At 53.7% G+C, this 27,001-nt stretch overlaps 2 protein-coding genes across 5 annotated transcripts in view; both read left to right on the forward strand.

The window, feature by feature from the left end:
* Nucleotides 1-3,495, forward strand: part of CCDC180 (coiled-coil domain containing 180) — a 53,867-nt gene extending 50,372 nt beyond the window's left edge. The window contains 3 exon segments of the mRNA XM_089318634.1: nucleotides 63-168; nucleotides 1,176-1,311; nucleotides 2,386-3,495. Coding sequence (XP_089174760.1) covers nucleotides 63-168; nucleotides 1,176-1,311; nucleotides 2,386-2,517 — 374 coding nt within the window. The 3' untranslated portion in view covers nucleotides 2,518-3,495.
* A 15,559-nt stretch (nucleotides 3,496-19,054) lies between these two features.
* The window catches only part of TDRD7 (tudor domain containing 7), a 71,613-nt gene continuing 63,666 nt past the window's right edge, over nucleotides 19,055-27,001 (forward strand). For 2 of the 4 annotated variants that reach the window (XM_089318637.1, XM_070054746.2), the window contains exon 1: nucleotides 19,082-19,216. The gene's annotated coding sequence lies outside the window, so the exon portion shown is untranslated. Of the gene's footprint in view, nucleotides 19,217-27,001 lie in introns of all 4 variants that reach the window. The other 2 variants (XM_051856279.3, XM_089318636.1) reach the window with 2 other exon arrangements.

Below are 27,001 nucleotides of genomic sequence, written 5' to 3' on the forward strand. Positions count from 1 at the left end.
CGTGGCCTCGGCCCCAGGCTGTAGGTGAGGCCACTGTCAGTAACTCGTCTCTTGCCACCCAGAGATGGAGCACCCCAGGCAGAAAACGTCCATCCTCATACGGAGGAAGCTGGCCGGGCTCCCGCTGGAGGAGGAGAGTGAGAAGCCCCTGACTGAGCGAGGGAGCAGGTGAGACGCTGCCAAGTCTGCTGGGGACGGGGCACCCTGAAGTCACGCTGACCCATGACCTTGGAGAGGCCCTGCGTTCCGAGCCTCGGTGTCCTCATCTGTGAAATGGCCATGGCAGTCGGCCTTCCGTGGTATTTTGAAGAGCGAGTTAAATGAGGATGCATATGGAGCGGGCTTGGCACAGACTAAGGGCACCCCCGCTGTCAGCGCATGTGGCGAAGACCCTCCCAGCAGGTGAGAGCTGTGGGTGATGAGAGCTGGCAGGTGCCTGTGCCCTGTGCCCCACGTGGGAGACTGCAAAGCAGCAAAGCAGTGACTTGCCCAGCTGTGTTCTCCGCAGCGGCCTTGACAGTGCAACAGGAAAAATGGGCCACATGCTCGAGCCCAGATTTTGTTTTGTGTCGCTCCCCGTCTTCGTGGAGGAACGACACTAAACCCTGCGCTGTTCTTTCGTCTGCTCGGCCCTCCCCGGGTTTGCTGCTGGTTCTTCCCGGGTTGGCTACTGTCCCTTCCACCTCCGTGGAAGGGCGGTTCCCCCTGCCACATTCCCCACTTCCGCAGGGGAGCGGCACACCGCCGGCCGGCTCTCTCGGGGGCTGCACGGGTTCCCTTAGATGTTCCCCTTAGATGTTCCTGGTGCATGCCGTCTCTCTCCTCCTTTATAGTCCTCCTCCGCCAATCCCAACTCGGCTGCCCACACGCCGAGCACGCCGCTCTCCTCCAATCAGGAGCAGCTCCTGCAGCTTGTCAAGTTGGTGAGAGGCAGCTGGGTAGAAGCTGTTTTCTTCTCTCCCAGCACCATATTGTGGGAGAGCAGATGCATAGAATAAGTCCCAATTCCAGTAACTTAGTCTAGTCCGAATTGCTCCCCACAGTTTTGTTTTGCTTTTTTTTCTTGTCATTAAGATAGCTAAAGCCATGAACGTTTGAAAAAAAGCGACTCCAAACTTTTCTAATGGGAGCAGTGGGTGGATTGTGATGATGAAGCCAAACTCTTGGGTTTGTAGGAAGTGGCCAGGAATCAAGCCCACGAAAATCACCATCCAAAACAAGATTCTCTCTCGGAAGACGGCCTCGATAACCACCAGCAAAACCACGCTGGGCCACCTGGCGGCCGTGGAAGCCCGAGACGCTGTGTACCTGGTGAGCCGGGTGGCTGTGTGTGTCCAGGGGGCGGGGGGCAGCCTTGGCTGTCTGCTTGGGAAGGCCATCCAGGGCCCCCACATTTGGCCCATCCAGCAGCAGGCACAGGCCCCTGCACGCCAGAGCTGCAGGTCTCAGCACTGGAGACAGCTGGTGCTCATGGGCAGAAGGACGTGGCCGCAGGTCACGTCCAGCCCCAGTGCTAGTGTGGGTCTAAGGTCTGAGCCCTGGTACTGTGAGTGTCCAGTCGAGGGACACCCTGCTTAGTCTGGGGGTGAAACAAGGCTTTCCACAGGGACCGTAGTCAGCGAGGGACCGCTGCACACAGGCACGGAGGCAGAAGTAGCAGGAGCCACTGGCCATCCCTACCTACCAAATCCTCCTGACGACCCATGAGGGAGGCCGAGTTATTGTCCCCATTTCACTGGTGAGGACAGTGAGGCTTCAATGAACTTGCCCCCTCTGTGGCATTACAGGGTGGCAGAGCCAGGATTTGAACCCAGTGCCTGCTGGACCCCATTGGGGCCTGCCTGGCAAGGAGGCTGCACCCAGATGCCACCCCAGGGGCTGTCGGCTCTGAAGACCCACTGACCTTTGGTCCCGGGGCCCAGGGAGAAACCTTGTCCTTGTCCTGCCTGGAGGTCGGCTGGCCCCAGTGTTGGGAGAGCACAAAGTTCTCAGGGCTGGCCTGTGCCCAGCTGCCACTCCAAGCCCCAGGCACAGCGAACAGCGCTGCCTGCTGTATTCAGTGATGCCTGAGGCCTGGAGGGCACCCCCCCACCCAAGGAAGCCAGGACCCCTGAGCACCAGGGAGGCTGCAGGAGTGCAGAGTCCGGAGTCAGACATGAGTCCTAGTCCGTGCTCAGCCTCGTTCTGAGTGACTGCAGGCAGGGCTCAGAGCCTCAGTTTCCCCATCTGTAAAATGGAGGGAACGGACGGCCAGCTGGGGTGTGGAACCCCTGCCGGTGCTGGGAGTGAGTTAAGAGCGGGCCTGCAGCAGGTAGGGCATTCTCCCAGGGGACAGGGTCCGGAAGTCCCTCGCCAGGTGGCCCCATCCCGCGGTCTTCCTCGCAGAAGTACCTGGCGCTGTTTGAGGAGGAGCTGAGGAAGATGCAGACTGAGCACCTGCGCCAGGTGAAGGAGGCCCAGCGCTGGAAGGAGAGCTGGAAGCGCTCCCTGAGCACCATCCAGGGCCTGTACTTGTGACCCTCCCCGCCCAGTAAAGTCTCCTTTCCTGCACACTGCGTCTCCGCTCCATCTCCATCCCCGTCCCGGTCTCCCTTCCCCTCCCCATCCCTGTCCCCCTCCCCTCCCCTCCCCTCCCCCTCCCCGCTCTGGCCCAGGAGCTGGAGCTTCAGCACGCGCGGCACTCACTTCAGTGAGGAAGACACAAGGGAAAGGGGAGGGGGCTCCTAGGAATCCGCCACTTAAAAGAGACGCCAGGACTTCAAAGGAAACAACCTCCTAAGTCACGCGTGAAAACTGAAATAACTGAAAGTTACGAGAGGGTGGGCTGTTGTGGCGCAGCCGGGTTAATTCAGGCCCTGCCTGAGATGCCACATCCCCATCGGAGTGCCAGGAAGGTGGAGGCCTGTCTCCATTTCCACCCAGCTTCCTGCTGATGTGCATGCTGGGAGGCAGCAGGGGATGGCTCAAGCACTTGAGTCCCTGCCACCCACATGGGAGACCCAGGGAACGTTCCTGGCTCCTGGCGTTAGCCTGGCCCAGCCCCAGCTGTTGCAGACATCGGGGGAGTGACCAGCCAATGGACGATCTCTCTCTCTCTCTCTCTCTCTCTCACTCTGCCTCTCAAGTAAATAAATAAACCTAGAAATAAAGGAACTCTGGGGCCAGTGCTGGGTGTAGTGCCTGCAACACTGGCATCATATATGGGTGCTGCTTAGATTCCCTGCTGTTCCATTTCTGACCCAACTTCTGCTAATGCAGCTGGGAGAGTGGCAGAAAATGGTCCAAGTGCTTGGGCCCCTGCACCCAGAAGCAGCTCCTGGCTCCTGCTTCAGCCTGGCCCAGCCCCAGCCGTTGCTGCCATTGGGGGAGTGAACCAGCAGATGAAAGATTCTCTCTCTCTCTCTCTCTCTCTCTCTCTGTTCCCCCTTCTCTCTATAACTCTACCTCGTAAATGATCAAATAATCTTTTAAATAAATAAATAAAGTCATTCTGCTCCCCAGATCAGGCAGAGTGGCATCTGCACAGGCTTCCAAGAAGAGAAGAAACGAGAGGAAATTTCAAGGCTCAGGACTAACATCTGGGGAGGTGGGCATCCCCAAGCACAGCCCTCCCCTGCCTGCCAGCCAGGACCTGGGGTAGGAACGCTCCTGCCCAGGAAGGGCCCACCCTCACGCCCTGCTCCTCACTGCCCACCCTCAGTGCACAGTGAGGGAGAGCCATGTGGGCTGCCCAGGTGGGACCACAGCTGTGCCTGGGCTGGAGGCACCTGGGTTCCCTTGGGCCCTCTCTTGTTGAATGGCCAGAGGCTTTGAAAGTGAGGGCTGAGCTGCCACCTACTGGGATAGAAAAAGCTCTCATTTGGGGCTCCCCCCTAACAGAGCCTCAGAAAGTCAGAGTACTGCAGGAGAACATGTTGCTCCCTTGAGGGTCTCTGGCCAAGTGAGCCGGATAGGGGCTGTCTCTAGCTGTGGGTGCCTGGTGAGCAGAGTTCTAAGTTCAGTGGGACTCTGTCACCAAGGAAGTGGGGTCACATCTGCAAGGCTCCGTTATCTGGCCCCCTTCCTTCAGTTAGCCCCCTCCCCAGAGCCCTCTCGGAGCTGTTTACTGTGAACCCCCACGTCATCTCCCTCCCTCTGCACAGCTGCACCTCACAGCCCTCTGGGGGTACTCCAGGGGCCCAGCCTTTCCCAGTTTCCCAACCTGCTCAATCAGGAAAGGCTGTGTCCATCTCCACGAGACAGTGGCAGGCAGATGTGGGACAACACAAAATGCACAGGTGGTGTCACAGGTCACCCACGCATGCACACACTGAGAGGTGAGGCAACATGGAGTATACAATTCAGAGCATGCCAGGGTCCCACCAGGGTGACACTGGATGGAAAGATTCCTTCCACTTTGGGCCTCATCTCCCATTCAGCACCGTCACCGGATGGATGAAGGGAAACCTAGATGTGGTCATCCTGTGGCCTAAGGCCTGCCAGTGGCTTCCTGTTGTCTTCAGAATCAGATCCTGGGTCTCCCCCTGGCTGGCCGTGTGGCAGGCCCTGGCTCACGAGGACCCTACACACACCTGTGCACCTGCTAAGTGGTTACTGGCTGCCCTCTGACCCCCAGAGTATGGCCTGGGGGAGGGGTGGTGCTTCTGTCTCAGCTTAGGCTGCTGTCACAAAGAGCCACAGACTGCACGGCTCCTACAGGGCAGAAATGCATTTCTCACCACCTGCAGGCTGGAAGCACGGCGCAGTGTGGGCAGACTGCCGACTTCCGGTGTCCCCACGTGGTGGAAAGAAAGCACGAGATCGCTCTGGGATTCTTTTTCAAGGGCACTAATCCCGTTCCTGAGGGCTCCATGCTCATGGCCTCAGACGCTCCCAAAGCCCCCAGCTCCTGAGATCACCACATCGTGGGTTAGGATTGCAACACGCAATTTCAGAAGCTATAAACCCTCAGTCCATTGCAACTTGCCAGGTTTCATTACAGAGAGCTATCAGCTCCCTCTCGCTTGCTCTTGCCAGTGTTCCCTCCCTCCTCTGCCCCAGAAGCTTGGATGGCACCAGCTACGCTACGTAGAGGCCTGCATGGCACAGCACCATGCGCATCCAGGCCAGAGACCCTCCCCGCTTTGGGCAGAAACTCCCTAGTACCCACATGAGTGAGCTTGGGAGCAGATCCACCCACAGCCCCAGCCTGTGAGCGACCTACGTGGAGGCACACGCACCCTGCTAGGCCGGGCCCAGATTCCTGATCCGCAGAAGCCATGAGAGGCTGTGAGCAAGAGAGACCTCGGCCCCCAGGCCCCAGGATCCCCCCTCCTCCCGGTGGCCACCTTCCCAGCCCCTCCCCCAGCTCCTGCCCTCTGTGAGGGCTGCCCAGGGGTGCCCAGACCTGCACAGGCCGGGCACCTACTCATCACTCTGGTGCCAGCGTTCATGTGAGGCCTCTCTCAGCCCCACCCATCCGACCCAGTGACCCCTCAGCTTTGGGACCCAGCACCCTGCTTTCTCTCTGTGTAACACTTGCTCTTCTCTCCCACACATCCTTGCTTTCTTGCTGATAGCCATGGCCCTGCAGACTGTGAGCTCCCAGAAGGTAGGGGCGTGTTGCTGGCTCTCAATATCGCACGCTGTTGGGAGTTGGCACGGGTGACTGCTCTGGGGCACAGCCGCTGACTGCTTAAGTGGGAGAATCTCAGAGCCTCCTTTTCCAGCTCCTGATCAGCTTAGATCTTGGAGATGATTGATAAAAAAAAAATAGGAGGTATGAGTTGGATCTGAGGCAGAGGGACAGCCAGAATGACCTCTGCGTGACCCTAGTCTGGCTCCAGTTGCTCCTGCAAAGCTCGCTGGGTGCTGGGACGCAGATGGCCTGTCCCCTGGTGGTCAGCACTAGTACTGCATCCCAAGATGCAGCAGCTGGCCTCACACCCTGCGCCTGGGTGACTCAAGGCGGTGGTTCTCTAGGAAGCAGGTTTCAGGCTCCAAGGCAGTGTGGGGGACCTTGGAAGCATCCCTTGCTCCTTCTCTGCCCCCACCCCTGGGTGTCCAGTTTATTTATGAGGCATCCTGGAGGTAGCCAGGACGAGGAGTTCCCCCTCCCCCGCCCCCGACTTTCAAACATGACCCTGAGGAGCCAACCAGACTCGGGGCCCAGGGCTCTGGCACATAGGAAGACCTCATCCCATAGCCAAGCCTCCAAGGCGCGGAGAGCATTTCCCCAGGTCTCATTGCACGATGGGCCATCGGTGGGGAATCCAGGCCAACAGACAGTTTCCACCCGGGCGCCCCAAATCATGCAGGGTGAGCTGAGGCCTCCTCTCCTGCGGCACCTGTCTACACCAGAGGAGCACGCTCATCCAGGCTGCCGGCAGATTGTAGGATCCCGGTGCTGTTCCCTCAAGGCTATGGGGGCAACCTTGGGGGAAACCCAGGTTTCTCCCTGCCCATGCTCTGGGCCCGTGGGCCCGTTGCCAGGGGAGCGGATGCCACTGCCCTCTGGCACAGCTGCCCCTAGCTTCTTTCTCCTTGCCCTGTGGGAGGGGGTGCAGCCTAGGAAACTGGAGCCCTCCCTTACGCTCTGGACTCTGGGGTCTAGGCCAGTCCCTCTGTCTTCCTGGGAGTCAGTTTCCCTCATGTACAATGAGGGTTGGACATAACCACAGGTGGTAGCAGGGACGTGGTGTCAGATCCATGAACACAGGGTTGGGTGCTGGGGTAGGGCTAGGTGGCTCAGGTGCACATGGGGACTGAAGCCACCCCTACTCAGGCAGATGCTGGGGACACCACGAGTAACACCCAGGCCTAGTGCCCCTGGCCAGGCACGCACCAGGGCCTTTGTGACCAGATAGAGAAGAGGAGGTGCTGGGAACCCGGTCTCACTGCATGCCCAGGGGTGATAAAGCAGGGAATCTGCAGGCCAGGGTGGTCTTCACGCAGCCAGCTCTGTGCTCCCCACACCTGCTGGAGCCTGGGTCGTGTCCACCTCTGCAGCCAGGAAGTGCTGCTGACCACACGTCAGCATGCAAGGTGCAGAAACGCCGAGGTGCTGTCCCCGCTGGACAAGGACTCGGATGTTAGGACTCACCTCACGGTCGTACCTGTGGAGCCCACCCCTACCGCACCCGCTGTCCGCACGGGGATATGGCCCAGAGAAGGGCTGTGTCTTGTCCAAGCAAACAACGGTGAAACTAGTACACTAGTTAGCATCAGATTCTCATTGCTCATGCTAAAAACCCCCAAATAATAGAGGTACACGCAAGAGAGCTACTGCGTTCTTTCTTATGTAAAAGGACTCTGTTGGCAGAGTCCACACCGCCCTTAGACTGATCTCCATGGTGGTTCATAGACTGACTTTCTGGTCTAGCATCTTAGCATGCGCTTCCCATTGTCAAGGTTGTCCGTGCAGCTGGCTGCTGGTTCCACTGAGGGTCGGCCCTGGGGCTGCAGCCTGGAGCGCCCAGCGGGTCGGCGCTTCAGCAGCAGGCAGGAGGAAGGAAGGCCGCTGGGTCTGTTCTTCTGAGCAGCCTCCCAGGCCCCACGCCGCGCCTCTGCGCACGTCTCGCCCTCCTGGACCTGGACCACTCCTAGCTGCAAGACAGGTTGCTTTGGTGAACTGCTGCCCAGAACAAAACTGAGTCTGCATATTTCTTTTTAATATTTATTTATTGACTAAATAGTCAGAGTGACAGAGGGATTGAGATCTTCCATCCACTGGTTCACTCCCCAGAGGGCTGCAACGGCCAGGGCTGTTTATGTTCAGATTTCCAAGAGGCCATGTGGTTCCTTAATTTTCTTGCCATTTGCCTCCATCCCAGTTATTACAAAACTTCCATTTATCAATAAGAAAATCAATATGAATCAAATATCAAAATGAATCAATAACAGTGATTCTCTGAAAACATATTAATTCTGTCCCTACTATTAGCCCATGACAAATTAGAATGTCACTCCCCTGTGGAGTGTCATTTATGATATATTTATGATAATATTTAATAGGTTAACTTCCAAAGTGTAGCCTTTTTTGATGACTATGCCTTCAGTTATGAATTATCACTACAAAGTGAGAATTTTTCTCCTCATCATTCTTCATTTCATCATAAGCAAAACTGCAGCTAGCAAGAGGCTATTGTCATTTTGATGTGAGGTCACACCAAACCAAGGACAGCAGAGTAAAATTTCAATGCTATCCCTTTAGGTAAATATTTGGCAAACATCATTAACATAAAAGCAAATTCAGTGCTGAACCAGCACATCAATACGTTGGCTTGAAATAGTCATCAAGAAAATGTAAAATGTGCTGTGTTTATTAGGGGAAAATGCACATATTTTACACTCTGGTTGAGAACTCTCAGACTCCTGAGACTGAAACTCAGGACACCACGTGACTTACAGCTAGACAGGACCAGAGTCCCAGACAGAGAACTAGGGATGTGTGAACACCACAAATGATGAAATCAACTTGCCAACAACAGGGTGCGTGCAACACACAAAGCCCCTGTCCGCAAGCCTTGGAGTTTCCAATGAATGCCACTTGGCCTTCTCAGACACACTGTGGGGTCAGGCCTGTGACAGGACAACCGGGGATCATCCAGAACCACGCTTCGCTCAACCCCAGGGAAAGATCCTGACCACAGGTCACTAAGAACGTGGAACTGTTGCCTGAGTTACAAAGTGCCTTCCTGATGGGTCTTGTTTCTTTGCAAGGAAATGATCAACCAGAGTGTATGAATTTGTTTTGATTTCCACTCTCAAAAAAGACTTTGATTGATTAACACTTTCACAAAGGAAGAAAGTGTGCCGTGTACCCAAATGGAGACATCTGGAGGTGTCTGATAGCCCAAATGGAGACATCTGGAGGTGTCTGATAGCAATCTCCAAAGATCAAGCAAGCCCCCTCCATACACAGGGTGACAGCCCTTCTCTGGGGCCAATGAGTAGAACCACAGCCCCAGGATAGGTGCTCTGGAGCGGGAGATTTTGGATCAAAACCACCCTTGCCCTTCACAGTTGCCTGCCGGCTCTGCACAGGGCTCCCAAGACAGCAAGTTCCCCACTAGCACGCAGGTGGCTTGTGCCTAGGATCAACACAGCGTTGGTTAGAGTCCAGCAGGGTCCTCTGCCTGGTTGGAGGGTTGGCCTGTTGTTACTGAAAGCTTGCTCCCTGTCCCCAGAGCCAATCAAAATGATGAGGACTAGATTTTGGGGTGAAGGAGAGAGTGTTTAATCTTTCATCAGAAAGGAGGGTAGCAGACCTCAGGATCTCAAAAAGTACTACTCTCGGGGCCAGTATTGTGGCACAGTGGGTTAAGTGGTCTCCTGCAACGCCAGTATCCCACAGGGGAGTGAGGTTGAGTCCCAGCTGCTCCACTTCCAATCCAGTTCCCTGCTAATGTGCCCAGGAAACCAGTGGGAAACAAACGGCCCAAGTACTTGGTCCCCTGCCACCCGTGTGGGAGATCCAGATGGAGTTCCTGGCTCCTGGCTTCAGCCTGGACCAGACCCAGCCATCTGTGGCCATCTGGGAGTAAACCAGATGATGGAAGATTCATTCATTCATTCATTCATTCTCTCTCTCTTTGTCCTCTTTCTCTCTTTGCAACTCTGTATTTCAAATGAATACATAAATCTTAAAAAAAAAAAAAAAAAAACACCTACTGCTCATGGTTGGCGTGGTGGCGCAGTAGGTCAATCCTCCGCCTGCAGTGCCGGCATCCTGTATGGTCGCTGGTTCTAGTCCCGGCTGCTCCTCTTCCCATCCAGCTCTCTGCTGTGGCCTGGGATAGCATTAGAAGATGGCCCAAGTGCTTGGGCCCCTGCACCTGCATGGGAGACCAGGAGGAAGCGCCTGGCTCCTGGCTTTGGATCAGCGCAGCTCCAGCTGTTGCCTCCATTTGAGGAGTGAACCAATGGAAGGAAGACCTTTCTCTCTGTTTCTCTCTCACTGTCTGTAACTCTACCTGTCAAATAAATAAATAAAATCTTTTAAAAAAAAAATCTACTGCTCTAGCAAATGAGGCTGTAAAGGGGCTGCAAGGAAATGGGAGCTGAGAAATTGCAAAGGGAGGCAAACCTGTGGGATCAGGCGCCGAGGCCTGTGCCTTCCTTCTCTGTTCCATGCTCTGGTTGTCTGTCAAACAACTCGACATAAGGGACAAGACAATGTGCACCTTAGTACGTGAGCAACCAACCCGGAAGCCAGAAGTCCAGCCCCAAAGCATCAACAAGATGCTCATCTGCTGGTATCCTGGCCAAGCAGGCTTCCGTAAGCCCAGGGACAACATGCAGGTGGTAGCTATCTTCTGTCCTGGGCCTGGAATTCCCCCAAATGGAACCCCTGGAGACAGTACTGGCCACCAACGTGTCACCCTTTGTACAAGCAAATGACCTCATGAGGTCGGTGATCGCCCTGAATTCAGCAAGTGCAGAGTGGCTGATTAGCACTAGGGGTCTGATTAGCATCTGCCTTCAAGACAGTGTTTCGGGGGTTGGTCCCACTGTGGCTGTCAGTGACACTCCCCCAGCCTGCTCTCCATCTCACCACCCAGGACCAGCCAGGCTGGGAGCTAAACACAGTGCCCACCCAGCTTCCCCAGGAAGGAAAGGAGGCAGAGAAGAGACAGGAAGGGTGATGGACACCTTGCAGCGGCCTATCAGAAAAGAGAAATTCTGGGGCTGTAGAGTGGCCGAGGCTCTGTTTGAACGAGTGTCGGTTGTTACGGAAGGAGTGTGTGTGTGTCTCCCTCCAGACATACGTGTGGAAGTCCTAGCTCCCAGCGTGATGGGGTGAGGGGGTGGGGCCTTGGGAGGTGATCCAGGGTGTGAGGGTGGAGCCCTCACGAGTGGGATTAGTGTCCTTATAAAAGAGACCTGGGAGGGCGCGGTGGCACTCTTTCCACTATGTGAGCTCCCAGGAGGAGGCTATGCGAGGCCACAATGAGGAGCCAGCAGTGTGCAGCCCAGAAGAGGGCCCCGGCCAGGGCCCGGCTGTGCTGGCACCCTGACCCGGGACTTCCAGCCTGCAGAACGGTGAGCAGCTCATTTCTGCTGTGTGTGAGTCACCTGGGTGTGGTGCTGCCAGCCCACGCTGACACCATCGGTACCAGGGCTTGGACCGGGCTATTTGCTACCTGTGCTACAGGCATATGGCTCTCTACAGAGGCTTTGGTGGTAGAAAGAAATGTTACTCTGTCCTTGGGCTTTTTGAGCACTTTTCCTTCAGCTGCTTAAGTCTTTCATTTCATTCATCAGCTTCACAGAGAGGTAGCAGTGCAGGAAGGAGGAAGTGGATGGGCTTGAGCCCTCTGCTCGGTTATTCATTCCCGGGGTAAATGTTTATTACAAGCCTGTACGGGTCAAGCACTGGAGCACTGCAAGTAGCTACCTATCATCGCTCTATCTACAGCCCTTTGTAATGGGGGCTCCCTTAAATACAGTGATATTTTACAAATGAGTTCAGCCTTCACACACACTGCCAAACTGGCAAAGGGAGAGATGCAGCATTGGTCCTGGCACACCTGATGGCCTCAGGTCAAGAGCCCCTTTCCAGAGTCAGTCTCTCCCCCCTCCCCTTCCCCTCCCCCTCTCTCCCCTTCTCCCTCTCCCCCCCACTTGGGCCTGCACTGCAGCAGCTGTTCCAGCACTCCCGTGGAACATCCTGCTTTAGAGAGGCTACTGCAGGGAACACTGGGCTCCAGTTTTAAAGAAAAAGGCCTCGGTGTTAGGGGCCCCGGGGCGGGGAGAGGGATAGGAAGACCATGTATTTAGGATGGGAGGGGCCCGGTGAACCTCAAAACCCCTTCATGCCCCAGAGGCATCGTTTCAGCTTTCTCAGCTGGTCTGCGTCCTAGGGCAAGTCAGGACTGTTTGGGGTGATCAGAGTTCTAATGCAGATAAATGCGGGTATCCTCAGGTTTACTGCTATAACCAAACCGGCCCTCAGCTTCACTCTGGGTGGAGTTGGCTGGGGGGCGGGGATATCCAGGAGCAGAATTCAACCTTATCTGGTCTGGCAATCCCGCTTCTATGGCGCATATTTTAAATCCCCTTGTTTACTCTCACAAAATGAAATTCACAGGAAAAAATAACTAGGAAAATTATTGTATGGGAAAAGTTATTTATGCTTATCAATACCGCAGAGTTTGTCATTGACATCAATGACTAGCAAGATATTCCCAGGTTGGTTGGGACCAGAGGAATTCTCTGATATGGGGGAAGGGCAGCAAGTATCCAGGCCCCAGCCCACTACATGCCAGCAAGTGCCCAATCGTGTGACATCCACAAATAACCTGAATATGAAGTGCCCGGAACGGAGACAAGTTGCTCCCACGGAGAGGCAGTGATGCATGCGAACGACCAAACAGCCACAAGAGAAGGCTCTTCCGCCACTCATTGGATTAACTTTGCCGCTGCAGGCATCCTGAGGCCAGAAGCAGACAGCTGAAGGACTCTGGAGTCCATGCAACCTGCGCGTTTTAGAAAGGATCGAGCCCCAAATGATTTATCCAAGGTCAGACAACCAAGAGATCATGCATTATTTGCCTCGCCAGTACCCTTCTCATCTGCACCCAGCTCTCTGCAGATTTGGGGGCAGCTAAGCTGTCCTGTGCACCTCCCGTGTGCCTATGTGGGCTCTCCTCGCTGCCTCGCCCCTTCCTCACTCCTAACAATGATCGCAGCGTGGTCTGTGTACCAGCCGGTGTATCGACTATTCCAGAACCAATACTATTGTGGCTTATTGCCTTATTTAACGCGTTATTCACCCGACAGCTATCTAAGCCAGCTGGTGATGCTTAACAGCCTCATCCTTGGACTCAGCCTTGTTTGGGGCCCTCTTGAAGGCTGAGCGGTAGGAGCGGCCCCCAGCTTGCAAGAGAGCAGCCATGCCCTCTGAGATAGCCAAGACCCTCCACGGCGGCCTCTGTGACCTTTCTCTGCACAGCACCGCTTTGCGCTTTCCCGATCCCCTGTTTACCACTGTTCTGTGGCTATCTGGTCTCTGAAGCCTCAGCCATCAGTCCCTGCTGGGGGATTAGGCCCTTTCAGCTGACTCACCTTGGCGGCTTTTGTGGGCAGATTAGGGGCTTCTGCTTGGTCAGCAGATCCTTAGCTTTCCCAGGTCCTGGATTGCAGCGGGGCTCCGGCAAGCTCTCGCTTTTGTTGTGTGTGTTGTTTTGTTTGGTCTTTTCTCCTTACTCAGTTAAAACAAATGCAGTTGTCTAGAAATTTCTCTACACTTGTTCATGAGGCAATAGCTGACGGGAGAGGCAGTGATGATGATATTAATGATTAACCAAAAAAAAAAAGGTACGTCCAAAGAGTCCTTTAGGCGTGCATCTGTCTGTCCTGGCTCCGTGTAAGTGAAAGGCACCCAGGAGGCTGCATTTCATCTGCATACATAACTCCAACCGTGTTGTGGGGCTCGAGCTCCACACTGCTCAAACTGTGTGCCATTAAATAAAGATGAAGAAGATGCGCACTCTTCTGTATTCAGTGGAGGGCTAAGCGCGTGATTATAAAGCAACTTGAAAGCACGTCATTGTACACATTAAAAGACAAGAAAGGAAGGAGGAGGGAGGGAAGGGGAGTGGAAAGCATCGGTATGCTCTTAAAATCATTTACATGAAAGCTATGACATTTGTTCCCGCTATACCAACCTTAACAACGCCGCAAACACTTTTCAAGCCTTTCCCGAGGGAGACGCGCGGCACACTCGCTTGCTTTGTTCTCCTCCACTAGGAGGAACAAGGAAGGCACTTCAGCGGCTAAGGGGGCACGACTGTTTCAGGTAGGGGCTTTGAGGAAGGCTTCCTGGGGAAGGAATGGATAGAGACACTGAAGGACGCCCTGCCCAAGTCCCCGCAGTCCACCGAGTAGAACAGAAAGCCATGAGAGTGAGAGTTTTGCTTTTCTTTTTTGGAGACAACTTGGGAAGAAACACACAAAGGACGTGGCAGTCCCTCCGCTGCCACCCTAGATTCTGGAAGAGACATCTGCCAGGAGGCCTGCGGGGGCTGTCAGTGTGCGAGTCTCCGAGAGGGAGGCTCTCTTTCTCAGCATCCGAGCTTGTCGGGTAAGAAAGGGGGACCCTAGCGGTCCACAGACCTGTTCCCGGATCATGGCGGCTGTCGTCCCCTCGTTCTCAATGGTGCTTGCCGAAGCAGAAGAGGGAGACGACAGTGCCAACTCAACCTACCGCATTGGGCCGGCCTGCTTTGCACACGGTGCCCTGGCATTGGCACCCAGTGGGGCTCTCCCTAGGAACAAGCCGCCCAGGTGCGCATGGAAATGCACAGAGAGCTGTCGAGGGAGGTGTCCCGTTGGGAGTTGTACCTTTCACAGCCCAGGGTAAGCCGGCACCCAGATGATTTTCCTTCCTCACACCTGGGCCTTGATTTGCCTCCTTCTCTGCATCAACCTCTCCCCTGTGAAGTCTCCGAACAGGTGCAGGCCAGCTGACAGGTGCGCCTCCTGTCCACTTTGCCTATCCCAAAAGCAGCTGAGAAGAGCACAGAGGGTCTTGCTGCAGCCCTCGAAGATGGGAAATCCATGCCTGCCTCTGCTGAAAGAAAGCCCCGCGTGCTCCTGGCCCTGGCCCTGTTGTCCAAAGATGAGCCTGGCTGTCTGCTGAGGGTCCATGCCTTCTACCGGAGTCCTGTCCATTTTGAAAACTCTGCTCTTTGGCACCAGGGTGTATCCTTTTCTGTAGGCAGTTTTCAGCCTGGGTTTGATGAGAAGGAACTAGGAAGATTAGGCAGAAATAGTTGAGCTGGAATATACTCCTCACAATTTCTGCAGAGCCCCGCCTTGTAACTCTACCCGCCTACTTACCCACGATGCACCTCTCCTACACCAGGGGAAGCAGAAGACACTGTGATGGCCCCATGGAAGTTGGGCTCCATGCGGAGTACCGTGCAACTCCCAGAAAGTCTTGGGCACCCTAAGCCCTGGAAGGCTCCACCCAATTGTATATTCAACGAGGGCTCCACTCCCTGCCCCACAGAAGTGACTGTTATACATGGGAGCACCTCTTTTTGTTTTTTTGGCTTCTGACCCCAGCTTTTGGGTCCTTCTCTGGCCTTTCCCCACTCCCTGTCCCCACAGGCCACTCCCTGGCCCACTTGTGGCTGGTGTTGTGCCACGTGGGGTGGCCCACACTCTGGCGCTAATGTACATTCACTCTTTCACTTTTAAATGCATCCTGTGCTTACCTGTGCACTGTGTGTTTGAATTCTTGTCTCTGTGGAAGCAAGAACTTGGCATAACAATTGGGGTTCCTAGTCCCATTGCAGGTTCCCAGTGGGACTTTAAGCACGCCAGCCCCTGTCTGAAATCTCATGCCAGGCTTCATATCTGTGTGTTGCTTTGTGTGTCCTCTGGCTTCCCACAAAAGACTAAGAATCATTGTGCCTAAAAAGTCACCAACTTGTGTTATCAGTATCCCTTAAGTCTCCCGGAAACCAATTCTATCCAAGGGGTGGGGTTGAAATGTTGAACTCCTTGGGCCTTGGGCCACTTTGCAGAGAAAACAAACCTGGTATTTCCTTACCTGTCCTTGATATGCCAGCTACCAGGGTGGGGCCTCCCACAAGCTCCGGGCACGTAAGTCTCGGCCAAAACTCTGCCTTGAGAGGGCACACTTTACCCAAGAACAAATATACAGGGCCAGTTGTGTGTGACAGTATGTGCAGGATCATCAGTCAAGGCAAATGCACATGAAACCTCAGTGGGACATCCCTACACAAAGAACCGGGGAGAATTCAGAGCAACTGGAACTCTTGGCTTTTTTGTCTTCTGTTTTTTTGTTTGTTTGGTTTTTTTACCACCCACCCTCTGTGTCCTGCCAAGGCAGTACCTGATTTATGCATGTGCAAAGGATTCCTTCCAACCCTTAGCTCCCATCTGGGGGCAGGGGGTCATCTGCAGTGGGGGTTGGACCCTTCCCCACTCTCTTGAACGGAGAGGCTGGGGAGGCCCCAAATCCTTAAGGGCCATGCCAGGAGTCTCTGAAGTTCTTCCTGAGGGCAGTGGGGAGCCATTGACAATTCCTGAGGAGTTATGGGGTCACTCTTGCCTTTTTGGCGCCGAGTTTGAGCCCAGCAGGTTGAGCCCAGAAGTGCTTGGGCAGCCAAGTGAGAGGAAAGAGGAGCTGAAAGCAATGCCTCCGCAGGAATGTCATCCAAGGGATGGCAGACTCGGGAAGAGACAGGGGACAGCATGAGGTCATCTTCCAGCCCCTGCTGACCTGCCCCACCCAGCCCCACCATTGGGTCTTCCGGGGTCTCATCCAGGGCCCCCCGGGACACGATGCTGGTTACTCAACTAGCTCAATGCGTTATTGAACCAAGAGTTCAATGGAGTTCAAAAAATATATTCCTAGGGGTGAGGGATAGGAGTGAGAGTCCAACTTGGTGTAGCCACTTTAGAAAACAGGTTGCTATAAGGTTGAGCAGCCTCTGAGATCACAACCAGCAACTCTCCTCCTACGTGTTTGTGCAAGACAACCCTAAGTCCACACAAAGACCTTATGCAGTTGTTAGAGCAGCTTTGTTCAAAATAACCCCAAACTGGAAACAATACAAATATGCATCACACGTGAATGGACAAATAGCAGCTAGCTCCACAGTGTGACCTACTTAGCAATAAAAACGAATGAACTACCGATACACACACCAGCATGGATAAACTTCAGAGGCATTACGCTAGGTGCAAACAGCCAGACACGGGAGACTACAGACATCTGGGGACAAACCACACCAGTCAGTGGCTGTCAGGGCCCTGGTAGGAGAAGGGAATTAATTGTAAAAGGGCACAGGGGAACTCTAGAAAGTGATGAGCTAGTTCTTGCTCTTGACTGTGCCGGTAGATACATGATCAAATACATTTATCAAAATCCATCGATCTATACACCTAAAATATTTATCACATGTCAATGACTCATCAATAAAGCTGGCTTTGCAAAAGAACTGGCTGCAGAATGCCATGTTTCTTTCTATGCAGGATTATCCATGCCTGGAAGAGCTGTGCAAGGCTAAAGGGTCTCAGACTTGAGGTCAACTCACATCCTCTTAGGATCTGCTTTGCATATTGGATCCTGGAGTCTTTTTGGAATTTCCTACTCCCATGGACACTCTCCACTGGCAGCTGCTTTTTACAGATTTTCCATCTTCAAACTGGAGCCAGAGGATGTTATGAGTGTGGCAGAGTCCAAACCGGGGCGACTGCCTTTCAGATGTCTGAACTCCAAGGCAGTGTCTGGAGCAGAGGGGAGAGGTGGGGAGAGAGGAAGAGATGTGAAATAGACGTCAGTGGAACAGAGGGGATGCAGTGAGGTTCCAGAAAGAGACAGTTAGGCAGGCCCAGTTAGGGACCAGATGCAGGGGCATGAAAGAGAGCAGTGTTCAAAGAAGACTCCTGTTCAAAAAAGAACAGTTCTCTGTTGCCCTGGAGAAAAAACGGAAACTCCCCCACAGCGTGGGCTACCAGGCTTTCGTCCACCTGCGGTCTGTGGGCTGCTGTCACTTCTCACTGAATGGAGCTCTCTCCGAGCACAGGCTTAGTGGAACTCCACAGACACCGGGTGTTGGGTATGTACTGGTCGGTTGGCCATTCACCTGCGGAAGGATACTTGTGTTGTCTTCATTCCGGGCTACTGCACACATTCTTGTTCAGGTCTCCGTGTGAACACAGGCTTCCATTTCTCTTGAGCAAACACCTGGGTGTGGAATGGCTGGGTCCCGTGGTAGGTCTGGTGCATTCACACAATGGGGTACGACTCGGCAATAAGAGGACCTGACCTCTTACGTTGCCTCTTCCTGGGGGCAACAGCATGGCTGGATCGCCACGTTATCTGCTGAGTAAAAGAAGCCAGGCTCCCCCACGCAAGCGTTTGGTATCTAGAAAAGGCAGGCTCATCTATAGCAACAGAAATCAGATTTGCTGTGGAGGGGACAGGGTCGGGAGGGCTGGTATAGTCATTATTTTGATTACTGCATGGTGCATTTTAAACATGCACAGTCTATTCACTGCCAGTCACACCTCAGGCATTTGGTACAGCGGTTGAGTGCTACCTGGGATGCCCACATCCCATATCAGAGTCCCTGGGATTGAGTCCTGGCTCTGGATCCAATCCAGTTTCCTGCTAATGAAGGTTCCGAGAAGCAACAGGTGATGGCTCAAGTACTTGAGTCCCTGGCACCCATGTGGGAGACCCGGGAGGAGACCTGAATTGAGTTCCTGGCTCTTGGGATCCCACTGACCCAGCCTCAGCTTCTGAGGGATTGGGGATGTAAACCAGTGGATGGACGCGTTCTTTCTCTTCACCTCCCCCCCCCCCGCCCCCTGCCTTTCCAGTTTGAAATAGGGCTATAGGAAAAATAAGCAGCAGATCACAGTAAATGAGTATAGGATGGTGGAGAAAAATATTCCGTGTTGACGGAGGGGACGCAAAAAGGTGCTCAACAAATATTCAGAAGAAATATGGGAATAAATGTGTCAGGTGTTCAACAGTTTTAGATGGACGGAAAGAATTTGCTAACTATTTAAGTATTATTTAAAACTTATTCAGCACCGAGTAGGGAACCAAACAAAAACGCGTATGCCCGCAGAGCCCTGATTTTCAGGAAGACAGCAATGAAAAGAACAGCAGTTAGTGAGCTGAAGAGGCGCCGAGAGGAGCAACACCACGGCAGACAGGGCGGGCTGCTCTCCGAGTGCCACCGTCACGTCTGCAAGGGTACGAGCGGACCGGACAAGCAACCGCCCCAGGTGTCCCGGAGAGGAACGCGCCGGGGCCGAAGCCGCGGCGCCAGACAGCGGCCACCGGCGCCCCTCGCCCCGTGCGCGCCCGCGTCGTCCGCGAGGGGGCACCCGCCCCCGCCCCGCAGGCAGCTTCCCCCGCGGCCGTACGTGGGCACGCGCAGAAACCGCTAGAGGCGTCGGTTTCCCTGCCCACGCGCGGACGCCGGCGTGGGCCCGCGTGGGCCGGCGGGCCCGCGGTGCCCGCGCGTGCGCAGAGTCGAGGCCGGGCGGCCCGCGGGGCGGGGCGGGGCGCAGCGGGGCGGGGCGGGGGCCTGAGGTGATTCCCGAGCCGCGCCGGCGGCTCGGGCCGTGCGAGGAAACCGAAAGTGGGCGGCGGCCGCGGCGGGGGCCCTGGCGGAGGCGGAGGCGGCGGTGGGCGCTGGGCCCAGGGGCGCGGGGACGGGCCGTGGGCCCCCGGAACGAGGTGAGCGCAGGTTCCTGCGGGGCTCCGGGCGCGACAGGTGCGGGGCGACGGCGGGAGAGGTTTCGGGCGGGCGCGGCGCTCTTCGGTCCCGGCGGGACTGCGGCCGGGTGCGGCGCTCCGGACTCGGGCCTCCGCCCGCCGCCGCGGGCTGCCCCAGCCGGACGCCGCGGCCGGCGCTGAAGCGGGCCGCACGCCGGCCGCTCGTCCGCCGCCCCTGCGCTCCCTGCAGCGGAGACGCGGCGCCGGCCGGGGACGGCCCCTGGCCGCTGGCCCGGACGCGGTTCCCAGCGTCTGCGCGACCGCCGCAGCCCCCGGCCCTGCGCGCAGTGGACCGGGGTGTCCGCTAGCGCAGACTCGTTCAGGTTCAGGGTCTCCACGGAGGCCGCCCGAGGAAAGCGGGACGCTCCTCCTGGCCTTTCCGCGCGGCCGCGAGCACCTGGCTGGGGGTGGTCCCTGAATAAGTTACCCCTCCGCTTCCTCCAGCGTCGCCCGGCAGGGCCGGGTCTTCAGCGTCGCCTGGCCGGCAGGGAGCTTGAGGCCCGCACATCCCTTCTGCCCCTACCCCAGTGAGCCGAAGCTACCACTCCCAAATGATTTCCAAGAGCAGGAAAGGGAAAGAACCGTATTAGCAAGCGTCCTGGTACAGAAGGATTCTGATGCTTGCCTAACCCGACAGTCCACGGACCCTGCCCCTCCCAGAGGTGCAGGTGGAAGGACTGCAGAGTTTCTGCCTTGAAATAGGCAGCAACCTAGCCGGAAAAGTGAACCTTGAACGCAGACCCCTGTGTCATCCTGGGCTGGCTATGTCATCTATGTCTGTGTGTTGCGTACTACAAATTGTGTGGACTTGGCAGGACTGGATTGGAATCTGGGCTTCTCGGTTTACTAATTGTGTGATCTTGAACATTGTGTAGGTTCTCCGAGCCTGCTTTTCTTTCTATCAGATGGAGAGAAAGAGTTAACTTCCTTGCATGCCTTCTCCGGGGTAACCAGTCTAAACTCTTTGGCTCCTGATATGATGAAGCCGTGGTAACTCCCTTGTACTGAATGCCCATAGGTTACATAAGTGAATTTCCGTTTTGTCGAGGGCAGGGACATCACTGACCCATCCCTGTGGTCTTTAAATTCCTGTATAAGCTAAAGTGGTACAAGGTGAAGATTTGTGCAGTTCTTCTTAACTGACATTCATTGAGTATCCGTTACATGTTCTGTGCTGATTGTAGGGAATCGCTCCTGGTGCCAGCTGGATTAGAACTCATGTCCTCTGTGCCATAGTCCAGGGCCCTGTGGTGGCACATGGCCTCCCACTTTGCTGTTCAACACAGTGAAACTGTGAGATTGCAGCTGGCAGTGCCTTCGGGGGTCATCCCTCTAGATTGGGATGGAAGGCCATCCCTGCTAATGCCCTTTGAAGTACACTGGTTGGACACAGCTGAATAAGCTACTGTGTTTAAACTCCTTGAACTACCTGTGTCTTAAATTCTCTTTGTAATAGAAATGTAAAGAAAACATACATTGTGATCGAGTTCTAAGTGCCTACTTTGTATTTGGTCAAGTGCGATTTTCCAAGCACTGAGGTTTGATGTAGACAATGAGTCCTTTGCATTGGACAGTTTCATGGGGCACAAGTCCCGTGGTGAGTGGGGTGAGATTGAGCTTCCTATTTACGAGTTGGTTTTTATTTCTTTGTGCCAAACCTTTTTTCTTCCATGCATCCCACTCTTGTTCTTTTGAAAACTTAATTCTTTCCCCCAATGGGTCACATATTTTTGAAATTTGTCTCTCAAACTAAAAAACGATGACTTTTGCAGCTTTTAGATGAAGGTGTGTATGTGTGCCAAGGAGGACTTAATGATCTGCAATGTGACTTCTGGGCAAAGTTGCTGTTTCAGCCTGTGCAGTCAGTCATGAGTAAGCAAACTCATGGTTTCTGTTCACTCTTGGGGTCCCATTTCAGCCTTGAAGGAATTCAAGGAAAGTTGAGACTATCCTGGCTCTTGCTCACTTCCCTTATCTTTCCCAGGGAAAAGAAAGAGACCTAAAGTGGCTTGCTCAGAGGGTCACAGATCATTAATAGGAGAACTAGAGTTAAGACTCAAACTCCTGGCCGGCGCCGTGGCTCAATAGGCTAATCCTCCACCTTGTGGCGCCAGCACACCGGGTTCGAGTTCCGGTCGGGGCGCCGGATTCTTTCCCGGTTGCCCCTCTTCCACGCCAGCTCTCTGCTGTGACCCGGGAGTGCAGTGGAGGATGGCTCAAGTGCTTGGGCCCTGCACCCCATGGGAGACCAGGATAAGCACCTGGCTCCTGCCTTTGGATCAGTGCAGTGCGCGGCAGCCATTGGAGGGTGAACCAATGGCAAAAGGAAGACCTTTCTCTCTGTCTCTCTCTCTCACTGTCCACTCTGCCTGTCAAAAAAAAAAAAAAAGGCCCAAACTCCTGACTCAGCCACTTAGCGTGTTGTCTGTAGAAAGTAGATTTATAGAAACCCCTCACTTATGCGCTCATGGAGGGCAGTTGAAAACGCACGAATCATGAATAACTTGGTATTTGAATTTGCAAGCTCAAAAAAAAAAAAAAAAAGTGCTCCCTAGAAAAACCCTAAGGAAGTATCCACCACTGGAAGGCATTAATCACTGCCTGGCCGTTACGTGCCAGGTGGTTAACAAGTAGACTGTAATTGCATGTGAAGCTGTTAACGAGATGAGACGTCATTAGAGCAAAAACTTTCCCTCTCTGAGACTAGGGTTCATTGATTAGTAATATGAGGGGCTTTATGGTCCTGGCTTCTTGCAAGAATAGTGTCTTTGAGGAGAAGGGCAACAAGTAACCAGAAGTACATGCATGCCCTAAGAAGATGTCCAGGGACTTTAAAAATTGAGCAGCTGACTAAAGAAGGTAAGAGAGATTACTTGTTGATTTCCATTTACCCTAATCATTCCTGAGGTTTGGGGATTTTGCAGCTCAAATTTGTGACATGCAAAATGTGACAAGGAAGAGGAGCCAGAGAGTACAGTTGGAAAGAGTTGAGCAAAGAGAAACTTCCAGAACAGAACATACAGCTGAGAGCCAGGCTCACGGCTTGGCCAAAGACCTGGGCAGCAGTAGCCGTGGGAAGAGATAGCCCGCAAGTGGCTGAACAAGTGGCTTCAGTAGACAGTCGGAGGCATTTCTGCAGGTTCCATTGAAGCCGGGTTCTTCAAAATTAGACTTTCTCTGACCATTTGCAGACCTTAAAGAGAAAAGCTGTGAATTTACAAGGTTTAAAATATAGTGAGAATGACTTTAGGGTGTTTAAATGATTCGAGTACTGTTTCCCTGAAGATCAGCCTCCCTTTTGCCTGCCCCCACTTCTCAGTGCAGTCTTGTCATCTTGGAAGTATTCGATGATCGATAGTACAGTGATTTTGCAGTAGTTGATGATGCTTCTGGATGTGGGTGCTGGACCCTCAGAGTGGAATGTGGTAGAGCCTTGTTGCGTGGCACCGGTCACTAAGCCCCAAGGCTGTTGCCAGTGTTCCCGAGGCAGAATTTACTGTCAGAAGCCAAGGCCATTCCTTAGTAGCAGCTGTCTGAAAGGAAGCCCTCATCTGGGAGCCAGAGGCCAGGGATCTTATTGGGGTTTTAGCCATAATATGTGAGAGCTATAGCAGTTGCGCTGGGTCTCAGTTTCCTCATTTGTAAGCTGAAAAGAGCTTGGAGGAGGTGGGGTGAGGATGCCCGCTTGCATTGCATGCGTCTTGCCACTCCCTGTCCTGGCTTGCCTGTGCTGTTTTCCTAAGCTAGGCAGGGTCCAGGGGGACATTGTAGAATTGTGGCCAGGCAGGAAGTCTTACCTCAAGTCCCTTTGCCAAAGTAGTGAGTGACTTTTTGTCTACTGGTTAGGTGAGAAGTCTTGAAGGACATCCCCTGGCTTTCTCACCAAGCTGTTCCATTCGTAAGCATCTTAATGAGGCTTGAAGAAGATCTGGGGAAAAGAATTTTTAATGCGGTGCTGGACGTTTCACCAGTATACCAATTCTTGTCTCATTGCACCCTTAGCCATTTAGTACACATATTCACAGATCGTTTCCAGTCCACAACATGCTTCTAGGGAAAAGTTCTTTCTTAAGTAACTACTGAATACTATTACTGTGCAAAGCACATATAACTCTACTTTGGAGTCTTCAATTCAGAAATAGAGGCAAGAGAAGGAGAGGACAAAGAACAAGAGGAAGGAAGGGAAAATCTGCCAGGCCAGTTTCTTCCTTCTTGCCTGAGCTGGCGTTGGTCAGTTTTTGAAATCAAAAGTGCTGTGATGTAATAATTGTCCACCCTTTTGCTGTTTAGGATTCTTTATTTTCATTTTCACCTTATTTGAAAAGGAGAGAGAGAGAGAGCGAGAGAGAGAGAGAGAAATCTTCCATCTGCTAGTTTACTCCCCAAATGCCTTCAATAGCCAGGGCTGGAGCAGGCTGAAGCCAGGAGCCAGGAGCTCATTCTGGGTTCTCTCATGTGAGTGGCAGGGACCCAAGTACTTAAGCCTTCATCTGCTACCTCCCAAGATTGTGCATTGGCAGGAAGCTGACAATAGGGGATGCAGATGTCCCAAGCAGTGTCTTACCTGCGGTGCCAAACACCTACCACACTGCTTAGGATTCCTACTCAACTCAAGCAGCCCTCTTATTGGTCAGGGAAAACTCTTAGGGATTTGAGCCTGAGACTCTAGTCTACAACAACCTAACTAAGGGTCACCAGGGTTGCAGGACATGCTCAGATTCACAAAATAAAAGTAACTCAGATGCTCTGGAATATAAACACGCGTTTATCACAACACTTCCAGAGGATAGAATAAGAGGGATAGAGAGCTGAAAGACCCAGATGGCGACTTCACAAAACTGGGGAGCCATTTTAGAGAAGCCTCCAATCTTAGCTTTTTTGGAGAGGACGCCTAGATTCTTGTCTTTCAGGCACTGGAAGTTGAAGCTCCGATGACCAGCTTCCTCTTGTGCTTCCACAGGGCAGTGTGCAGGATAGCAAACTTCGTCTGTGGCAGACAAGAGTGTTCACGTGTGCCTTGAGGGTGTAATTACCGTTGTCAGAAAATGCCTTGATGGCCAAGGATTTAGCCAAGCTCAGATTAGAAAAGTTTAATGATTTTTATAAGCTCTAACTTTTTGTGTTGTTGAATGCCTAAAGTGATAGAGCCACTGTGGGTGTGGTGAAGCAGAGGGAAGAGACTGTCAAGCGGGAGACCAGGACACACACCTGAAGATGGCTGCGTCCCTGCTTCAAGGGTTTCCTGCGTTAATCACCCCCCACCAGCTTTGAGGGCCTCAGCTCTCAGTCCAAGGGGCTGCCCCTTCTTCCTAAAAGTTGCTTGCAAAGAGAGAGTCCCACTGTCCATGCACGGTAGCATAACTTACAGACCGCAGCCATGCAACCCAGCACGGCTGCCCAGCCTTCTCAAGTACCAGGTCCTTTTTGCAGCGCTCTGAAACCTCACACACTGGTGGTTATGCTTCTCCTATCCCTTGGTGGACTGACTATCCAGCTGTAGCAGAAGGAGTTAGGAAAGGAGCATCAGCACACTGCGTGTGTGAGTGTCCAAGCAGAGCTTCCTGCCCACGGCCATGTGTGGGCTCTGTGCACTAATGCCGTGGCCCCTCACCAGGGCCAAGCATGGGGGGAAATAGTTCAGCTGCCTTTGCAGCCACCGCTTGGTGGCACACTTGGCTGTCTCGTCCAGTTTATAGCAACCATTACCAAGTGCCAGTAGTTTTTAATAAGTCAGACTCAGGGTTCTGCCCGTCACAGCTCACATCCATTATGTAATGTTTTAGTGAATGGGAGAGAAGAGGAGGGGTGTTAGGTAGATGGAGAAGCTTTCATTCACTCACTGTGTTTGCTGAGCTCTTGTGACTCAGGCACTCAGGGTTCAGCAGTGAACAAAACAGACACAAGGCCCAGCTTCCCTGGAGCTCACGTTGGCAGGAGCTAGACAGACCATGAAGGAACACGTGTCGACGGTGGCAGACGCTGAAGGGGGAAGCCCAAGCGTGGGGAAGCTGGCCTGGCCGCCGTGGTTTGCCATAGGGTGGCCAGGGAAGGCCTCGTCGAGAAGGGGCCCTTTGAGCCAATTTCTGAAGAAGTGAGGCAGCAGGCTGCGAGGACTTCCCCGCCGAGGGGTGTCGGGTGCAGAGGCCCGCAGGAGAGGCCTTCCCAGGCGTACTTGAGGAGAAGCAGGGAGCCCTGGGGTGGAGTAGGGAGAGTGAAAGGAAGGAGAACGGAGACCGGAGATGGGGAGCTGGGTGCAGATCGGGGCTCTCTCGGACACTGTGAGGACTTTGGCTTTTTGCCTGCAACAGGTGGCACAGAGGATTTTGAGTAGAAGAGGGACGTGGCTGGCTTTGTGGATGAGAGGTCCACCCTGGGTCTTGTGTTGTGCAGAGGATGGATTCCCAGAGGATCAGTGGGTCAGCCAGTCTCAGCAAGAGACTTTGTCATAGACCAAGACAGTCACCCTGGAGGTGGTGCCTGTCCATCATCACGCATCACTGGGGCAGAGGATGAGAACCACTAACCCCAAACCCTTTCATTTTACAGATCCAGAGACCAGTTCCCGGGAGAAGGGCTTGACGCAGGAAACAAATGCTCCTTGCACAGTGGTGTCACACTTGGGGAGGCAAGCTCAGACCTGCAATCCCCTGCCCCTTCCCCCAATCAAATCACAACACATCCTCTGCCAGGTGTTAGGAACTTTACTACTAAAGCAAATGTGAGATACAGATTTAAAAAAAAAAAGATTTATTGATTTACTTGAGAGGCAGAGTTATAGATAGAGAGAGAGGTCCTCTATCTGCTGGTTCACTCCCCAGTTGGCCGCAACGGCTGGAGCTGAGCAGATCTGAAGCCAGGAACCAGGAGCTTCTTCCAGGTCTCTCACACTAGTGCAGGGGCCCAAGCACTTGAACCATCCTCTGCTGCTTTCCCAGGCATGTGAGCAGGGAGCTGGATCAGAAGTAGAGCAGGGAGGGGCCTTCATGTGGCGTAGCGGGTGGGGCCGCCACCTGCATTGCCGGCATCCCATTGGGTTTGAGTCCTGGCTGCTCTGCATCCAATCCCAGCTCTCTGCTATGGCCTGGGAAAGCAGTAGAAGATGGGCCAAGCCCTTGGGCCCCTGCACCCACGTGGGAGACCCGGAAGAAGCTCCTGGCTCCTGGCTTTGGATTTGGTGCAGCTCTAACTGTTGTGGCCAATTGCGGGGGGGGGGGGGGGACCAGTGGATGGAAGCCTCTCCTTCTCTCTCTGTGTAACTCTGACTTTCAAATAAATAAATAAATAAATAAAAATAAAAGAAGTAGTGCAGCTGGGACTTGAACTGGCACCATATAGGATGCTGGCGTTTCAGGTGGATGCTTAACCTGTGCCACAGCGCTGGTCCCAAAAATACAGATTTTTAGCCTTATTATGTATTAAGGGAGCAAGAAATATGTGTGTGGCATGAGCCTTTCTCAGGTCAGGTATGGAAGAGAAAGTCTAATTGAGAAAAAACATTTACCAGTCACCAGGAAATGGACTGAGGCAAATATGAGGTCAGAAAGGGTGGGAAAGGTAAAAAATAAGGATGAACTCTTGTGTGCCCTAGGTTTGCACAGGTTTTTAATTTTTCTTTAATTAGCAGCTTCTTGCGGTAGACACCTACCTTGTATCTACATGAAACGTGTCTGGGAGTCCTGGGCCAAAAGGATGGCAGAGTTAGGATTGGGCCGTAAGGTATCTCCTGTGTCTTGGCAGAGCCTCTGG

Source organism: Oryctolagus cuniculus, chromosome 1 (genome assembly GCF_051225735.1).
Source record: "Oryctolagus cuniculus isolate XC-2025 breed Fujian yellow rabbit chromosome 1, ASM5122573v1, whole genome shotgun sequence".
Classification (NCBI taxonomy): Eukaryota; Metazoa; Chordata; class Mammalia; order Lagomorpha; family Leporidae; genus Oryctolagus; species Oryctolagus cuniculus.